Here is a 16,125-nt window from a genome sequence, read left to right on the forward strand (position 1 = left end):
AGCTTTTAGTCTTTAGTTTGAAAGACAGCATACAATTATTTATCATCAAAAATCTGTATTTTAAGTCTTTTTTAGATGCAGTCTCTCTCTGTTGCCCAGGCTGGAATGCAGTGACGCAATCTCGGCTCACTGCAACCTCTGCCTCCTGGGTTGAAGCAATTCTCCTGCCTCGGCCTCCCTGAGTAGCTGGAACTACAGGCGCGCGCCACCACGCCCAGCTAATGTTTTTTGTATTTTTAGTAGAGACAAGGTTTCACCGTGTTGGCCAGGCTGGTCTCGAACTCTTCACCTCAGGTGATCTACCCGCCTCAGCCTCCCAAAGTGCTGGGATTGCAGGCGTGAGCCACGGCGCCTGGCCAGTTTAAGTCTCTTTAATGAGTAACTGTAACAATCATATTCTGAGTAAGCACCTGAAATACTAGAACTGCAAATTAAGTTATGTAACTTATAAAAATAGAATAATACAAACCATTCCTTGCCAAGGTGGTGGTGGTCCCATGTTATGAAATTCCCTCACATAATCATTGTAGGACTAAAATAAAAGATGATAATGTCAATATAATTAAAAATTATCACAGAACTGCAAAATAAATCAGAGCCTGATTTTATCCACATTAAATAGATAAAATGAAATGCTTACCCCATTTAAAAACACATCTCGGCGAACTCCTGAAAATCGTCTGTTGGGAATAAGATTTGTGAAACTAAATTCAGGTAATTCATAAACTAGTTCCAAGAATGTAATTCAAAACTAGGCAAGAGTGAACCCGACTTACCTGTCCACTTCCTGGTATCGTGGATCCTTTAAATACCCTGTTCAAACATCAAGCATTTTAGTAAATCAAATTTATATTTTTCTTTTCTGGCATTATAATTAAACCTTCCTTACCACTCGTTTCAATTCTTTCCATGAAATATGTACTTTAAGTGATGCTACTACTGTATTATCCCATTTTCAAATTTTCTTCTCAGATTACATGATAATCTAGAAAATAACTAATGATATCATAGAATTGTAAACTGCTAGAGAAGCTTTCAGATATGTATCTTCTACGTTCACAGTCCAAACCTTGCTAATCAGAAAATTTCTTCATTCTGCATCACAGAGAAGGTAAGGGCAGAGGAACTACCTTGAGCACACTATGACAGGACTTCCTTAAAACAAATGTTTACTTTCCACCTTGGGTATATGTAGGTCTTACCAAGTAAACCACAGATAAGCTTTTTAAAATGTAAACTTAAGGGGGAGGGAAAAAAATTGCAAAAGTTGCAAAAATGAAGATGTATACACTGAAAATGAAAAATCGATGGTGATTAGAAAAATATTCTTTCCCCTGCTTCTTTTAGTAAGGACCGAACAAATTAAAATGTAAAAACATTTGAGTGGTCATGTTACTGGGGAAAAACTATTTTCACTTTCTACAACAGGACAACCTATTTTGGAAGAATGAGGCTAATCAAGCCACTTGTTACATAATAGTACTATAATGATCACTAACATCGATCTCCTAACTGCCTAAGTTTCACAAGTGTATCACTGACTCTGTTCAAATACATGATATCCCTTCTTGAATATAGTTTGCTCTCTTAAATTCCAGTAAGGGATAGACTAATTGAAAAGCTACATTTAGATTACATACCGAGTATTTCCCATTCCTCTCCAAAGACATAAAGATTTTTATTTAAAAAAAAAAAAATAGCATTGTATGTATATATATCACATGAAACACTAACTACCATAGGGAACAAAAAGCCTGATAGAATATAAGGTTATTGCTTTTCATAACTACATTTAATCTTAAACACATGTGCAGATACGTTTCTATTTTTGCAAAATTAGCAATTTCAGGTAATTCATAGGGTATGATGAGTTACACTGGAATAGACTAGACAACCTTAACAAAGTTAAGGGAAGAATTACACTAATGAGAACTACTAAAATTTCTCAAGATTTAAGTAGTCAGGTCCTGAATTTTTTTCACTTTTAAAACTGCAGGATTGTGAGGGTTGTTTTTAATTTTTTTATTTTTTTCCAATAATTTGAAATCAAATATCTGCAGGATTATAAAATATTAACCTGGTCTCTGGTGAAACTCAGGGGGATAGTCAATCCTTGGTTTCTTTCTGCTGTTATGAATATCATAATCTTCTGGTCGACGCCTACATAAATTAGACACATTAGAAATTAAACCAAAAACTGCTGGGAGAACAAAGAGTAAAGCAAGAGTTTCTGACAGAGGTAAGTACAAAGAATAACTCATTATTTACTTTAACATCTTAATTTTTTTAGTGAGCAAATTATTTTAAAATTCCTACATTTTGATTCTCAAATTAATTCCTATAAACCAAACCTTAAATGTACTGCTGGAAGTGGATATTCTCTGCCATCTCATGCTATGATGAGAAAATTGCAGACTAGTCCAATCAAAACATGTAAGTCACATTTTAGTCTAAACAAAAGTAAACAAAGTCATTCTCAAACTAAATACCAGTTTTAACAATTAAAACACTTTCCCAAATAAAGTCTCCATTCAGATGAAAAATAAAAATTAGAAAAACCTATCATCATTGTACAATATGTAACTCTAAAATCTGCATATTTAAAACTTATAAATGTCATTTTAGGTTAAGTCTAAACAAAATTAAGAATTTATTTTTCCTCTGCTTTGCACAAAATTATGAATTTTACATGATCATACAGAAAATTTGATACTTATTAAAAGCAACTTTTTTACAGGAAAAGTTTTTAAAATCTTAATAGCTAAAAAACTAACTTCTTAATAATCCTTAATAACATTTAGTTTTTCTTTCTACATTTAATGACATTTAAGAATTAAGGGAATTTTTTTTCCAGAGACAATGCCTTGAAATAAAATAGGCTTTTATAAATTGGCAAGTAATGGGTCAGAATTTTAACAGAGTTCATAAAACTAATTCAAAATATATTCTTTAGAAGGTGAAATTGTACTGACTACGGAGGGCTGTTCTTTACTGTCTTCCATAAATCGGGTTAACTTAACACATCATTAAATACACTTCAATTTACTTAGCAGCTAATAGTTAAACAAAAAAAGTCCAAAATATTTAGAAAATAAATGTATCTTTTTACCCTTAATGTCAAATAAAAACTTGATAACAACCTAGCATTCACTAGTTTTCAGCTATTTGTCTGAGTACCAACTGCTTTCATTAACTTTTTCAACACAGTTCACTCAAACTGCAAAGTTAAGTGCAATAATCCCAAGCCCCCCAACAGAATAAAAACAGTTGCATCTACAATAAATAATACTAAGAAAATTAAAAGCTGGTTTAAAAAATAAACATACCGCTTTCCTGTAGTTTGGGGAGTGCATTTACGACCGGTATAAAACATGATAGTAACAGTTCATATAGTAGTCCAACTACTGACTTTAAGCTGTAAGCCACATACATAAATGGAGGCCCTGGCAGGCTTGAGAGAAGGTGTAGTGGTGTAATAAGTATAGTTTGCAGTCCATTGCAAAACTGAGGTAAAAACTTCACTTGTATATATTGTATTGCACTGGAAACCTCTTAGCTTAAAACTTCAAAAGACATCTTGGTGCTCAGTCCTTTTAGGCCAAAAATAAGGGGCTCTGCCAGGTTTCCTCCTACCTACTCGACAGTGTCCTTTTTAAGCTCAAAGAAATGGGGACTCTTGTTGGATTATCTGTACCTACCACAGGATGTCTCCACCAAAAGGAAATTTAACCAAAGGTTTCATCCCATCAACCATACATCCAATAGTCTTTAGCAGAATATTTTAGATTTAGCTGTATGCAAATCTACACAGGGGAAGGTGTTGGGTAGAAGGGCTTAAATCAGTCCTTTGCAAAGACTTCTCCAATTCTGTAACAAGTTAAACCCCCTTTTTCTGGAAAATGCTGTTTAGTTCATAAAGTAGTGATCAATAACCATGGCGATCCTCTAAAAAACACTTTAAGTCCACAGGTACTGCCAGCATCTGGAAAAGTTGTAAACAGACACAGCAACAGCCCTTCTTTTTGGTTTGTTGCCGGGTCTCCCAGGGCCACTTGATCCCCTTTGGAAAGAACCTATTGTTTTCAGAAGCTCAGCAAGATGTGTGAATTCACTGGGTACATGTTAGAGAATATTTGGCAATAGGGTTAACACATCACGGTGATAAAATCTGAAACAGTCCCAATAATGCTCCTCTTGAATATCAAAATAACTTAAAATATTTTATCCTCTAAATGAGGCGTCATCTTCTGAAAAAATATTAGTGATCCTTTATAAAAGTCCCATATCTGATAAGGCTTATCCAGAGACATACCTGAAAGAAAAGGCTTTTTAAAAAGTATTAACAATTTTTGCAAATAAAGACTTCCTCCTCTTCCTCCTTTCTAGCCTGTTCTTAGCAACGAATGCCTACCTCATTTCAATTGTATACATTGTATTATCAGAGTATTATCTAATCTAAACTGGTTATCACTGGTTATACTTTTTTCTGCATAAGGAAAGATCCCCATTTTCCTCTTGAAAAATGACTGAGACCAAGGTGACCATGTGAAATCCTCAATGAAGCCACAAACTAGTCCATGCAGCTTGATTTGAGGATTTTCTCTTTCTTCTTTACCGCAGGACAAACTTTTGACGAATCATATTCCTCCATCATGTTATTCTGATACATGTGCCTATTATCAGTCCAAAGAACGTTTCTAACCTTCCCACATCCCGGACTGGTTCTCGACGGGATGGACGTCCTCGTGATCTGGGCTGAGAATGCATTCTTCTCTTGTGACGCATTTTATGAATGACCTGATACAAGTCAATACTTTCATCGGGGGGAAACAGAAGACAAAGCTGGGTTCCACATTCAAGTTCAATTTCCTAGAATAGGAAAGTAGCAATTTATAAAACAAAAACAGACCCTTTCAACAGACTTGCATTTTCCTGATGTACCAGAACAAAAACTGACTTGTAAGCTTTCTTCCCAAGGCTGATGATCATATGGGATTCCAATAAGACTTCCAGATTTATAAAACATTTCAAAAGTGTTTTGTGTATTTATATAAAGGGTAAAAACTAAAAGGGTAGAATCTCTGAAGTTAAATACACAAATGCAGTTGCTTAAAATTCTGTGACAACCATCCTCTGAAACGGGACTACTTCTTTGTGCAAAATACAAAAATATCAGGACAAGGTCATTTAATACGATGGAAAAAAAAATTCATGTTAGTGTGTGTACCAACAACTTTGAAAATTATGATCTACTAAGTGTATTGAAATACATTAGATTTACCACAAAGGCAGACCAATCTATGGGCTCTTTAAAATTAAATCATTTTCAGCTATATGTAATTGAAAAAGTGAAAACATTTTTACTCATGAGCAATAAAATGTCATACTACTTTTGCATGGCCAGGCATAGTGGCTCATGCCTGTAATTCCAGCACTTTGGAAGCCCCAGGCAGGCGGACTGCTTGAGGCCAGGAGTTTGAGACCAGCCTTGCAAAATGGTGAAACCCTGTCTCGACAAAAATACAAAAATTAGCCACTCTGATAACCTGGTCTCCAAAAAAATTAAAATTAAAAAATAAAACAAAACTTCTGGTTCAGAATTACATGTGAGAGTTACAAGAGTCAAAGGTTTTGGTTAATTTTCAATTACTCCACATTTTCAATTCCATTTGTAGACTTGAAAACCTGAGTACACATATTTAATCTTTTCAGAAAGCTGCTTTCTACTCAGAAAACTTTAGCACATATACTAAATGGCAATTCTAAAATGTATTACAGAAACTGAAGAATCTGTTAAACATTGATAATATAGTCAAAAAAATTTAAATCTGGCAAATTCTCTTTAGAAATATTTCCTTCAATTATATCAAATGAAAGTATCATATAAAGCTGCCTATATTTCAACATTAATGGATGTCTTTTTAGTCTCAATCACAGTTATGATAAACTTCAGATAAGACTATTTTTTCAAAATCTCACATGGTCTCTTTCATCAGAAATGGTTAAAACAAATACATCAATAAAGATCTCTAAAAGGGTTGATTAAATGTGTTTTTTTAAAGAATCAATTAAGGCCACAAACCTGTCCATCACGTCCTATCTTTACTGGTTTATGTTCATTCCAAGGATTGGTGAGATGAGCCGACTTAGTGAAGGGTAATTCACGCCTAAATACAAAGTAATATCAATTACATTCTTCTGCAGAATCCTTTAAGGACCTTATACTACTTTTAGTAGTGAATTCCTGTATTAATTGTGACTTAAATGTGAATAAAATTTTAAAAATCACTTACAGTGGTTACTTCCCTACAGAAAGCCTCTTCAGAGACTTTTTCCATATTCTCCAGTTTTCTAAAAAGAGCTTAAGGGCAAGGGCTTGAGAACCAAGGTAACTTGGGGCTTAAACCCCAGCTTGCTCTCTTCTCTGAGGCTGAATCTATTCCTTTGATAAACAAGAATATCACCATCTACTTTATAGTTGTTTTACGCAGTTTGCAAATGAAATGATACAGAAAATATTTAGCATATCCCTTTCTTCTATGAACTCAAAAAACTTAAAACTGACTAAAAAGAAGCTGGACCTTAACCCAGCTGTTAAAACCAAATGAAAATAGAAGTGTCCCTTATTCTCAGTTGGAGGCTGCTTTCCCTGTTCAAGTGTACTTCCTCATTCAATATGGCAATATTCTTCGCTACGCATAGAATGGCTTGAGTTGTGCAAGATAATTTATTTATAAATGCATATATTTATATTAATTATGCCCTTTACTGAAACTCAAGGGCAGTATCTATACAATTTAAATACCAAAAACCTGGTTTTAAGATCTCTGAGCCATAGGACAAAATGGTCTCGCCAAACTTAAAAAGATATCCTGTATTTTTATAGTTCTTTGTCAACCTAGCACAATGTCACATGAATACAAAGATGACACATAATCAACAATTGTTAGCTGCCAAGAAATAATTGTAAATTAACAGTATTTGATAAGGTTTTATCTGCCTGTGCATAAAACAAATAATGCCAAAAAAAAAAAAAAATACTTTAAAGAACTATTCACTGTACTTACAATACAAATGAAACCGTTCAGCCAAAGGACATACAAAGACGAGAAAGATAAGAGTTTGCATCCCTAACCTTTCTTCCATAGCCATTGAAGAAAAATAAACAAGCACACATAATTTTCAAAGACAATGGGTACTATGTGCACTATACAGAAGATTTTTTGTTTGTTTTTAAGAGGAGTGGTCATATCTATTTTGAAAGAAAGAAAAATAATCACAAAATGCTTCATGAAAGAAGTGGTACATGAGTTAAGCTTGAAAGAAAACCCAGGTAGAGCCTTATGTAGAGAACTAAGGCAGGGATACATTTGAAACAAAGAGAAGGGCTAGAACACGGGCATAATGGAAAAGGGAAAACATAAGTAACTTTGCCCAGTGAAAATGCCACATAACCTTGCATGAATTTTCTTGAAAGTGAATCCTTTTTTTAAATTTAATTTTTTAGAGATTGGATCTCACTATTTTGCCTTAGCTGGTTGTGAATAAATGGGCTCAAGCAATCCTCCCACCACAGCCTCCCAAAATGCTAGGATTACAGGTGTGAGCCACCACACCTGGCCTGAATGCTCAGATCTTATATAACTTGTTTTAAACCTCAGGAAAAACTTTGACATTTTCCAGGGAAATAGAAGTATTTTAGAGTTAAATTAACAAGGTGGTATATTCTGTGATGGTGGTGATATATATACATGAAGAGTGGTCAGTGAGTAATGAAAATATCCACTAAGTATCACTTAAAAGCTTGGTTTCTTTTTCTAATATACACCTTACTTCACCCATCAAGAATGAGTCAAAAATACTGAATTTTTTTCCCCCTTTTCAGGCTGTCAGAAGTAGAAAGACTAGAACAAGTCCACATCAAAGCTTGAATATCCAGAGGCAGAGATCTAGTTTTCTTCGTATTCTGTTCAATAATTTAAATTTTTCTTCTAATTGCCAGTTTAAAACAGTTATAGGAAAGGAATAAATGAAAACCTACAGCCACCAAAATATAAGGTTATAAGTTAATGGGATTATCACTGTTATTTAAATATCAGCAATTAAATACCCATGATCCAAGTAGAAGTAAAAGCATAGGCCAAGCTAGATGTATCATTTGGGGTTGAGATTCTTTGGTGGCACTGGTTCCAACTAGATTCAAGAGACATCTGTTCACTGTTTCAACACAGTTAATCTCAGCCAGAACATCACAGAAAACTGTGAAGCCTGAGGCAAAACAGGGCTCAGAATAAATTAAGAGAAATTGCAGGGTCTGTGATCCATGTATCATCCTTATTTTATCCTTTCTTCTCAGATCACAATCATAGAAAAAGCAGCCTAACAGTTACCTTCTGAGCAGCTATGTTATGAAGCATACAGATACAACTTATCTTTACTGTGAGTTCTTTGAGAACATGTAAGGGACTCTCTGACCTAAGTGGTTCTGCAAATAGGGCAAATTTAACAAAAAAATGTAAAACTGTGCACAGTTTTTTGTTTTGTTTTGAGACACGGTCTCACTCTGTTGCCCAGGCTGGAGTGTAGCTGCATAATCTCGGCTTGCTGCAACCTCTGCCTCCTGAGTTCAAGGGATTCTCATGCCTCTGCCTCCCAAGTAGCTGGGACTACAGGCATGCGCCACCACATCTGCCTAATTTTTGCATTTTTAGTAGAGATGGAGTTTCTCTACATCTCTAACATAGCCAACCATGTTGGCTATGCTAGTCTCGAACTCCTAGCCTCAAGTGATCCACCCACCTCAGCCTCCCAAAGTGCTGGGATTACAGGCATGAACCACTGCGCCCAGCCATGCAGAGACTTTTATATGCTGGACAGTGGTTTGTTGATTAAAGTTAAAAAGAAAAATGGAGGCCGGGCGCAGTGGCTCATGCCTGTAATCCCAACACTTTGGGAGGCTGAGGCGGGTGGATCACCTGAGGTCGGAGTTCGAGACCAGCCTAACCAACATGGAGAAACCCCATCTCTACTAAAAATACAAAATTAGACGGGCGTGGTGGCACATGCCTGTAATCCCAGCTACTAGGGAGGCTGAGGCAGAAGAATCGCTTGAACCCGGGAGGCGGAAATTGTGCTGAGCCAAGATCATGCCATTGCACTCCAGCCTGGGCAACAAGAGCGAAACTCAGTCTCCAAAAAAAGAAAAGAAAAGAAAAATGGAGAGACTCTAAATGAAAACAGAAATGGGTTATTTGGAATGGACATGAAAGGAATATAACATCTAGTCAGTAAATGTAACTCTGGATGAATAATATTTAATAGACTATGCCTTATTTTGAGCTAATTACAGGTGGCAACCTTAATAAGTCACTTTTTATGCCTCCCTCTCTTTATCAGCTAAAACATGACACTTATCTGGTCCCAGTCTTCTATGTGCCTACCAACTACCTGAACCATCAAGAATTTCACAGGTTTGAGGTGGGTCAAGATTCTGCATTTTAACAGTCAGATGCTACTGATATAAGTGATCCAGGGATCACACCTAAAAAAGCTTAAGTCTAGTTATTATTATATCCAAAGGGTCCTTAAATAGAAATCTAATAATTATTATATCTGAAAAAGAAAAAAAATTAACAGCAGTTACTGTTATTGATGGCAAAGTCCTGAGCATTTCTATTTATTAAATTTAAATTTTCTGAGACTCAAATGTAATTCTCACTATATAGAGAGAATTTAAACTCAAGAGAGTTCAAGTGACTTATTTAAGGAAATATCAATGTTAGAAATATCACAAGCCCTCCAGAACTGTAAAGTATTATAAAATTACTCTTGAATAGAACTTGAGTATTAAAACATTAAAACTATAGTTTTATTATGTAAAAATACTATTTCTAGGTAAACCCATAAACTTACTTTAAAATAATAAAAGCACTTTACTGCCCACAATTTTACACCTCACGTTAGTAGGATAGACAAATTGAGTCTGTCTACCTCTTCGGTTGCTTGATACATTTCAAACAAATTAGTAGAATAGTCAATAAGTCAATGAAGAGGAATATGAAGAATGAATAATCCATGAAAAATTAAATTCATCTTAAAATTAAGAAATAAATTTCCTTATCAGTAATGTAAAAATGAAGGTTAACAGAACAAATAACATTTCAAACAAAATCTGCTGCAACCCACATAAAAATGGGCAATTATTTTCTCTCCTATTCCCAAGAAAGCAACACCTGCAAATATGTTACAACATTACAATGTTTCCTCTGGCCTTTACAGAGCAGTCACATACACAAAATAAAAACAATCACTCCCTTTCCTATAAATTGTCACCAGATTTTCAACTTTAATTATAACTTAATTATAATTTTGATTGCAAAAAAACTAAATTATAGTTTTAAATTATATTTTAAAACCCCTGGGGGCAACAGAGAGGAGGTGGGAGATAGCACTAACAGTCTCACCACCTAACACTGCATTCCAATACCATAATTATGTATTTTTTCATTTGTTATACCTTTCCATGTTGATATGTGCACAATTACTTCCACATATATTTAAGAGACAAACTATAATTTAACTAATTTTCTATTTCAAAGAATTTAGATATTTCCAACTCTTCCCCACAGAAAGTAATAATGGGATGAGTATTTTTTCTGCACATAGCTTTTTGCTACGCTATTATCAACGTAATACAGTTATGTGTCACTTAATGACAGGGATACACTCATCAGATGATTTCATTGTGTGAACATCACAGAATGTACTTACACAAACCTAAATGGTATAGCCTACTACATACCTAGCATGTATGGTATGATCTATTTATCCTAGCCTACAAATCTGCACAGCATGTTACTGTATTGAATAGTGTAGGTAACTGTAATACAATGGAAAATACTTGTGTATCTAAACATAGAAAAGGTATAGTAAAATATGGTATTATAGGTATCTCTTACGAGTCCTACAGTCTTATGGGACAAGATTCTTTCTTGATGGATATGTCACTACGCAGTAAGTGACTGTATGCTATTTGTAATATATCATTCCCCCTTATCTTCACAGCTCCTCACTATCCTACAATAAACATTTAGGCTGACTCACATTCATTCATTCTTATCCATCTTTGCCCTCTGTTCTTCTCTTTTCCTAACCATCTCCTTCATAAAAAAAGGTAGCTCCCTATCCCACTCACACATCCATATGCCCTCCCACTGACCCCGCCAACCCCGCAACCCCATAGTTTATTTCCATGCTCTTCTTGGCTTAGGCTGCTTTCCATCATATGCATAGCATTTTTCTTCTTTTTCATCCGACTCCTTCGGGCTCATCAAGATCTAATACCCAAAAACAACTTAAAACTCACAAAGTAACCATCTCCTTTCAGACACTTTTTAACTAAAATTAATTTTATAGGTAATACATTTGTGTATGCCACGTAAAGATCACTTAAATAATGAGCTTCTTGTGTACAATACTTCAGTATGCAGTAAGAACCTAAAAACAGTGACAACTCAGTGTTCAAAGTAAGTCTGATTATTTTTCTAATAAATATAGTTAAATCTTAACTCAGTTTCAGAAGATCACAATGGCAACTAAACATCATTTGCTAACCTCCTTAAAAAATACTGTCCACGACTCAACTAGTTACCTCTGAAATTGTTAGCCAAGTCAGAGTACTTATTTCCCATTCCTCAATAACTTAAGTGACAGGTTAAATCACTAAAATTATACAGATATGCCAGACAACATTTCAAGCAACTGTCCAATTCATTTACTGCTTTATTACTAACATACAAAACAAATCAAATACATGTAACTTTAGACTTAATACGCCTTTGTTGTGTCCCACATTAGATAAAGATAGTTACTGAACAAGGTAAGATAAGTATATGATGACTTTTTTACTTTAACACATTATTCTAAACTGGTAGCATATTCAAAACTTCAGTTATCTATACTGAAGTGTATAATTTACCTGCAAATCCAGTCAATTTTAAAGACACCTCCCAGCATTTTAGCACTCATTCCTGCTGGAAGCACCCAGTGTATAGGAGATCCTCCGTGATGTGATTCTGAAGAAAGTCTTGCAAACCCTAAGAGAATCATACCATAATATAATATGTAGATGCGAATATAATTAATGTTTTTATATGTCCAAATTATTTTTATTCTTACCTTGAAATTTTCCACTCTCTCTGACAGAAAATATTAAGATAACACTCCTTGCAGATCTAAATGCAAGATTTAATTTCTTCTCATTCACAGGGAGCGTGGACCATACACCCTATATAAATAACATACAGACCACAAAGTGAAATTATCTACAACTCTTTTGTGTTTCCAGTTATGTTTGCAAAAAAAAAAAAAAAAAAAATCATCATATTTTGGTGTGCTTTCAATTTAAGTAAGCTATAATGAAGAAAGGTTTTATTTATCAGCTGTCAGAATAACGTAGTAATAATTTATAAAAACCTAAGGGAAAAAATGAGACAATTACCAATTTTACAAAACCATTAAAGCAACTAGTAAATAGATGGAGATGAGGTTCAAATCTAAGGGACTAGAATTCTATATAGTAAAAGCAATCACTACAATTATTTTAATATTACAACCATTTACTGTGGTAAATACATCCTGTTTGAAGGTGAATCGCAACTTAGAAGTTTGTCTTCTTGCAAAACTGTGCCTAATCAAATAATTTAAAATTATTAGTCAAGAATCTAGCATTTTTCTATTTAAGTTCGTTTTTTAAAGCAGTTTTTAAGTTCAAATTTTTATGTATCAATAGTTTGACTGAAGAGGCCTACGTTTTACCTACAGCTGGAAGATATTTGTTAATTTCTAAAGCATTTTAACCAATTCTTCATTCATAACAGATAAAAAGAAATGGAATAATAAGGCAGATGCTATCATTCAGCTCACACCAATCTGCTCACACAAATGACATGTCATTCAAACTAAGTGCTTACAGTTGTTCCTCAGTCTCCATTGGGGACTGGTTCCAGGACCCATGCAGATACCAAAATCTGAGGATGCTCAAGTCCTTTATATAAAATGACATAGTATTTGCCTATAACCTATGCATATACTCCCATATACTTTAAATCACCTCTAGAATACTTATACCTAATACAATGTAAATGCTATGTGAATAGTTGTTATACTGTGTTTAAGTTTGTATTTTCTGTTTTATTATTTCTCATTCCTTTTTCCCCTAATATTTCAATCCAGTTAGTTAAATCGAAAGATGAGGAACCCTGTGGATACCGAGGGCCAAGTGTACTTCTGCCTAAATCCACTTAAGCTAGAGAACAGAATAAGGCTAGTTGGTGTACTGTTTCCTTCTGTTTGTAAAGTTTTAGGGGTAGTCCTTAAGTTAGAAATATAGAATATTGACAGAAATATCGTTAGAGAAATGTCTAACTTTAGTTTTAAGTTTCTGAAAATCAGTTGAAACTGTACAGTTACTCAGTTTAAACCAAGAATAGCAAAACATTGTAACAGCTAGTGTAACACAAAAATGTATTTTTGTAGCCAAACATAAAAAGAAAATTATTACCTTACAACATCCTACAGCAACTATGCATATCTTTTTTGCAAAGTCTGGAGTGGGTCTTTAAGCTAATTCTTTTTCTTCTAAATCCCAATGATCTTAATTCTAAAAAATAAAACTCTCCATAAAAGAATGATTTCAAAAGAACCTCAAAGTGTAAATCAAGCATCAACATAAAACAAAAATTGGTTAACTACGGTACTTTTAGAAGTGTTAGCACAATAAATGAGCCACTGAGGAAGTACAGAAACAAAAATCAACAAAACAGGATCTTTTACAGCAAAAAGTTAAACTGTATAGCCTTCGACATTTAACATTCTGACCCCTAAAATCATCTTAAAAAAAAAAAAAAAAGAAAACTCAAATTACAAGTAGGCTGACTAACTGACTACAACCAGATCCTAAGTGGCAACTGGAATGTAGATCTTTAAAGCCGTAATGAAAATCATAATACCTATGCTACTTGATATAATACAAGTCTATTTTCCCATTTAAAAATGTTAATATTAGGATAGTTTCAACAGAACTGATGCTAATACCTTAGCTTTGGCAAGAGACACATTCTCATGGTTGTTACTCTTTATGAGGAAAAATCTTGCATCTTGAAGCACATATTTGAGTTTACTGGTTTGATCTGAAAAAAAGAAACCCAAATCGATTAACCACAGGCCATTATCACACAAAGGGGTCAAAACTGTACTAACTGAAATTAGCCCTCCACAACCCAGCTAAACTTTTAAAACGCAACAATCACCCATTCAACCTGGAAGGCTAAGCCACATGTAATAAAGCAAAGCTAAGAAAAGACAACCAGCATATTGCAAGAAAGTAAACCTAACCTAGTGATGTTCCGATATATCAAATCCATATTTAAGTATGAAAATGGTTACCAAGTTTTATAGATTTTCTTACTCAGATTCAAGAATAACAGACCATTATATACATACATATATACACACACACATCTATACATAACACATACACACACACACACACACACACACCCAACCCATTTTGTCCAAAAACTAAAATATCCTGTAATGTTTGGTATTATTCTAAAAGATATGCAGTAAGAAGCAGACACAGAGCTTTCTATGTAAGATATTACTTTTTGCTTCATGTAATATATCGGAACATTACTACATTAAAAGCAGCTATTAATGGAGAACCAATAAGGCAAAATAATGACTATGCAGCATGCAATGAAAACAATTTCAAATTTAAATGATACCTTTTCGGACAGCACGAACGGAAGATGATAATTTCTCATGCTTCTTTTCTGAACCTGTATTTAGCCAAAGTACATTTGTTCAGATTGAGCTTTAATAGAGATAAGACAAAATTTCTACAGTCTTGTCACATAAAATTCTCATTCAAGACAAATTATTCTTCCTGGCGCACCCACACACACAAAAAAAACTTCTCAATGTGTACGAGTGTTTTGCTTTTTGGGTTGTTTGGATTTTTTTTAAAGTATGTATATTTGAACAGTTTCCCACTCAGAAAACTAGTCACTGAATCATCATCTTCCAAGAAAAAAAAAGTGAAAATTCCACTTAAGCAGTAACAGAACAGGATTAAAATAATAAGAAAAAGCTTAGTTTTCTCTAGAATTATTACATTGAACATGCCAAAAATCAGTACTAATGGACATCAACAAGTTCACACTAAACTACAGCCTCCACACGCTTTCTAAAGCAGATTACATTAGAATCAAGTCAGATATGATCACAAAATGAGAATACCTGCATATGACTCTGATGCAGAGCTTCCACTTCTATCAAAAACAATTGGAGATATGCCTCTAGCTCTCTTCCTTTCCTTCTTTTTCTCATCTAAAAAGAACAAGAGTTTTTTTTTAAATCACAATATAGAAACGAAGAGAAGTAATCAAACAGGAATGTATCATTACATGTCTAGTTTTCGCATAGCCCTTGTATTAGTCTGTGCTCCTCTCTCCTGATCCCTCAATTTCCTCAGAATAATGTTTTATTTTAAAAATACTGTTTAAAAAGTACAGGCATCTTGTTTCTCTCATCAGTTTCAATCAAACAAAAACACACGAAATAACTACAAAGTCAGGGCCTTAATTGCCATATATAGGTGGCCTTCAATACAGTTTTCCAAGCGGGGGGGAAATTTGCAAAGCAAAAACATTTTCTTTCAAAACTGTGTCCTTTCTACGCACCAGGTAACACTGTCTTAAGTCCTTATTTTTTTTAAACTCCACTACCATTCTTCATCACAATTACAACTCTGATTCTATCTTAAGAGATCTGATGAACCCCTGAACCCAAAGCTCTACAACTGGAAAAATATATATACCATAATTAGTGATTCCCTTCTGGTTGCCATTGCTTGTTTGTGTCTTCTATTTCATTCTCCTTAGCCATTTCCTCCCTGGATTACTGCTCTTATTTTCAAATTCAATTTAAAATTTATCCCTACAATTTTAATGGTAGCCTGGGTTTTTCTGTAAGAGCTGAAAATCTTAAGTAAATAGAAAAGGTTTGGATTACCTGTCATGTAAGAACCAGTCCCATGCTTAATTTGGAGCTTTGTAAGCATAT

The 16,125-nt window shown here is 34.2% G+C and overlaps 1 protein-coding gene across 5 annotated transcripts in view; it reads right to left on the reverse strand.

The window, feature by feature from the left end:
* Positions 1–16,125, reverse strand: part of YTHDC1 (YTH N6-methyladenosine RNA binding protein C1) — a 37,259-nt gene that overhangs the window by 5,005 nt on the left and 16,129 nt on the right. The window contains exons 5-15 of one of the 5 annotated variants that reach the window (NM_001377072.1): positions 15,301–15,390; positions 14,787–14,840; positions 14,095–14,189; positions 12,178–12,286; positions 11,978–12,095; positions 6,083–6,167; positions 4,703–4,869; positions 2,078–2,160; positions 777–813; positions 641–680; positions 470–532 (exon numbers count right to left, since the gene is read on the reverse strand). In NM_001377072.1, coding sequence (NP_001364001.1) covers positions 470–532; positions 641–680; positions 777–813; positions 2,078–2,160; positions 4,703–4,869; positions 6,083–6,167; positions 11,978–12,095; positions 12,178–12,286; positions 14,095–14,189; positions 14,787–14,840; positions 15,301–15,390 — 941 coding nt within the window. Of the gene's footprint in view, positions 1–469; positions 533–640; positions 705–776; positions 814–2,077; positions 2,161–3,326; positions 4,870–6,082; positions 6,168–11,977; positions 12,096–12,177; positions 12,287–14,094; positions 14,190–14,786; positions 14,841–15,300; positions 15,391–16,125 lie in introns of all 5 variants that reach the window. The other 4 variants (NM_001377071.1, NR_165077.1, XM_024245572.2 and 1 more) reach the window with 4 other exon arrangements.

This window comes from Pongo abelii, chromosome 3 (genome assembly GCF_028885655.2).
Source record: "Pongo abelii isolate AG06213 chromosome 3, NHGRI_mPonAbe1-v2.0_pri, whole genome shotgun sequence".
In the NCBI taxonomy this organism is placed as follows: Eukaryota; Metazoa; Chordata; class Mammalia; order Primates; family Hominidae; genus Pongo; species Pongo abelii.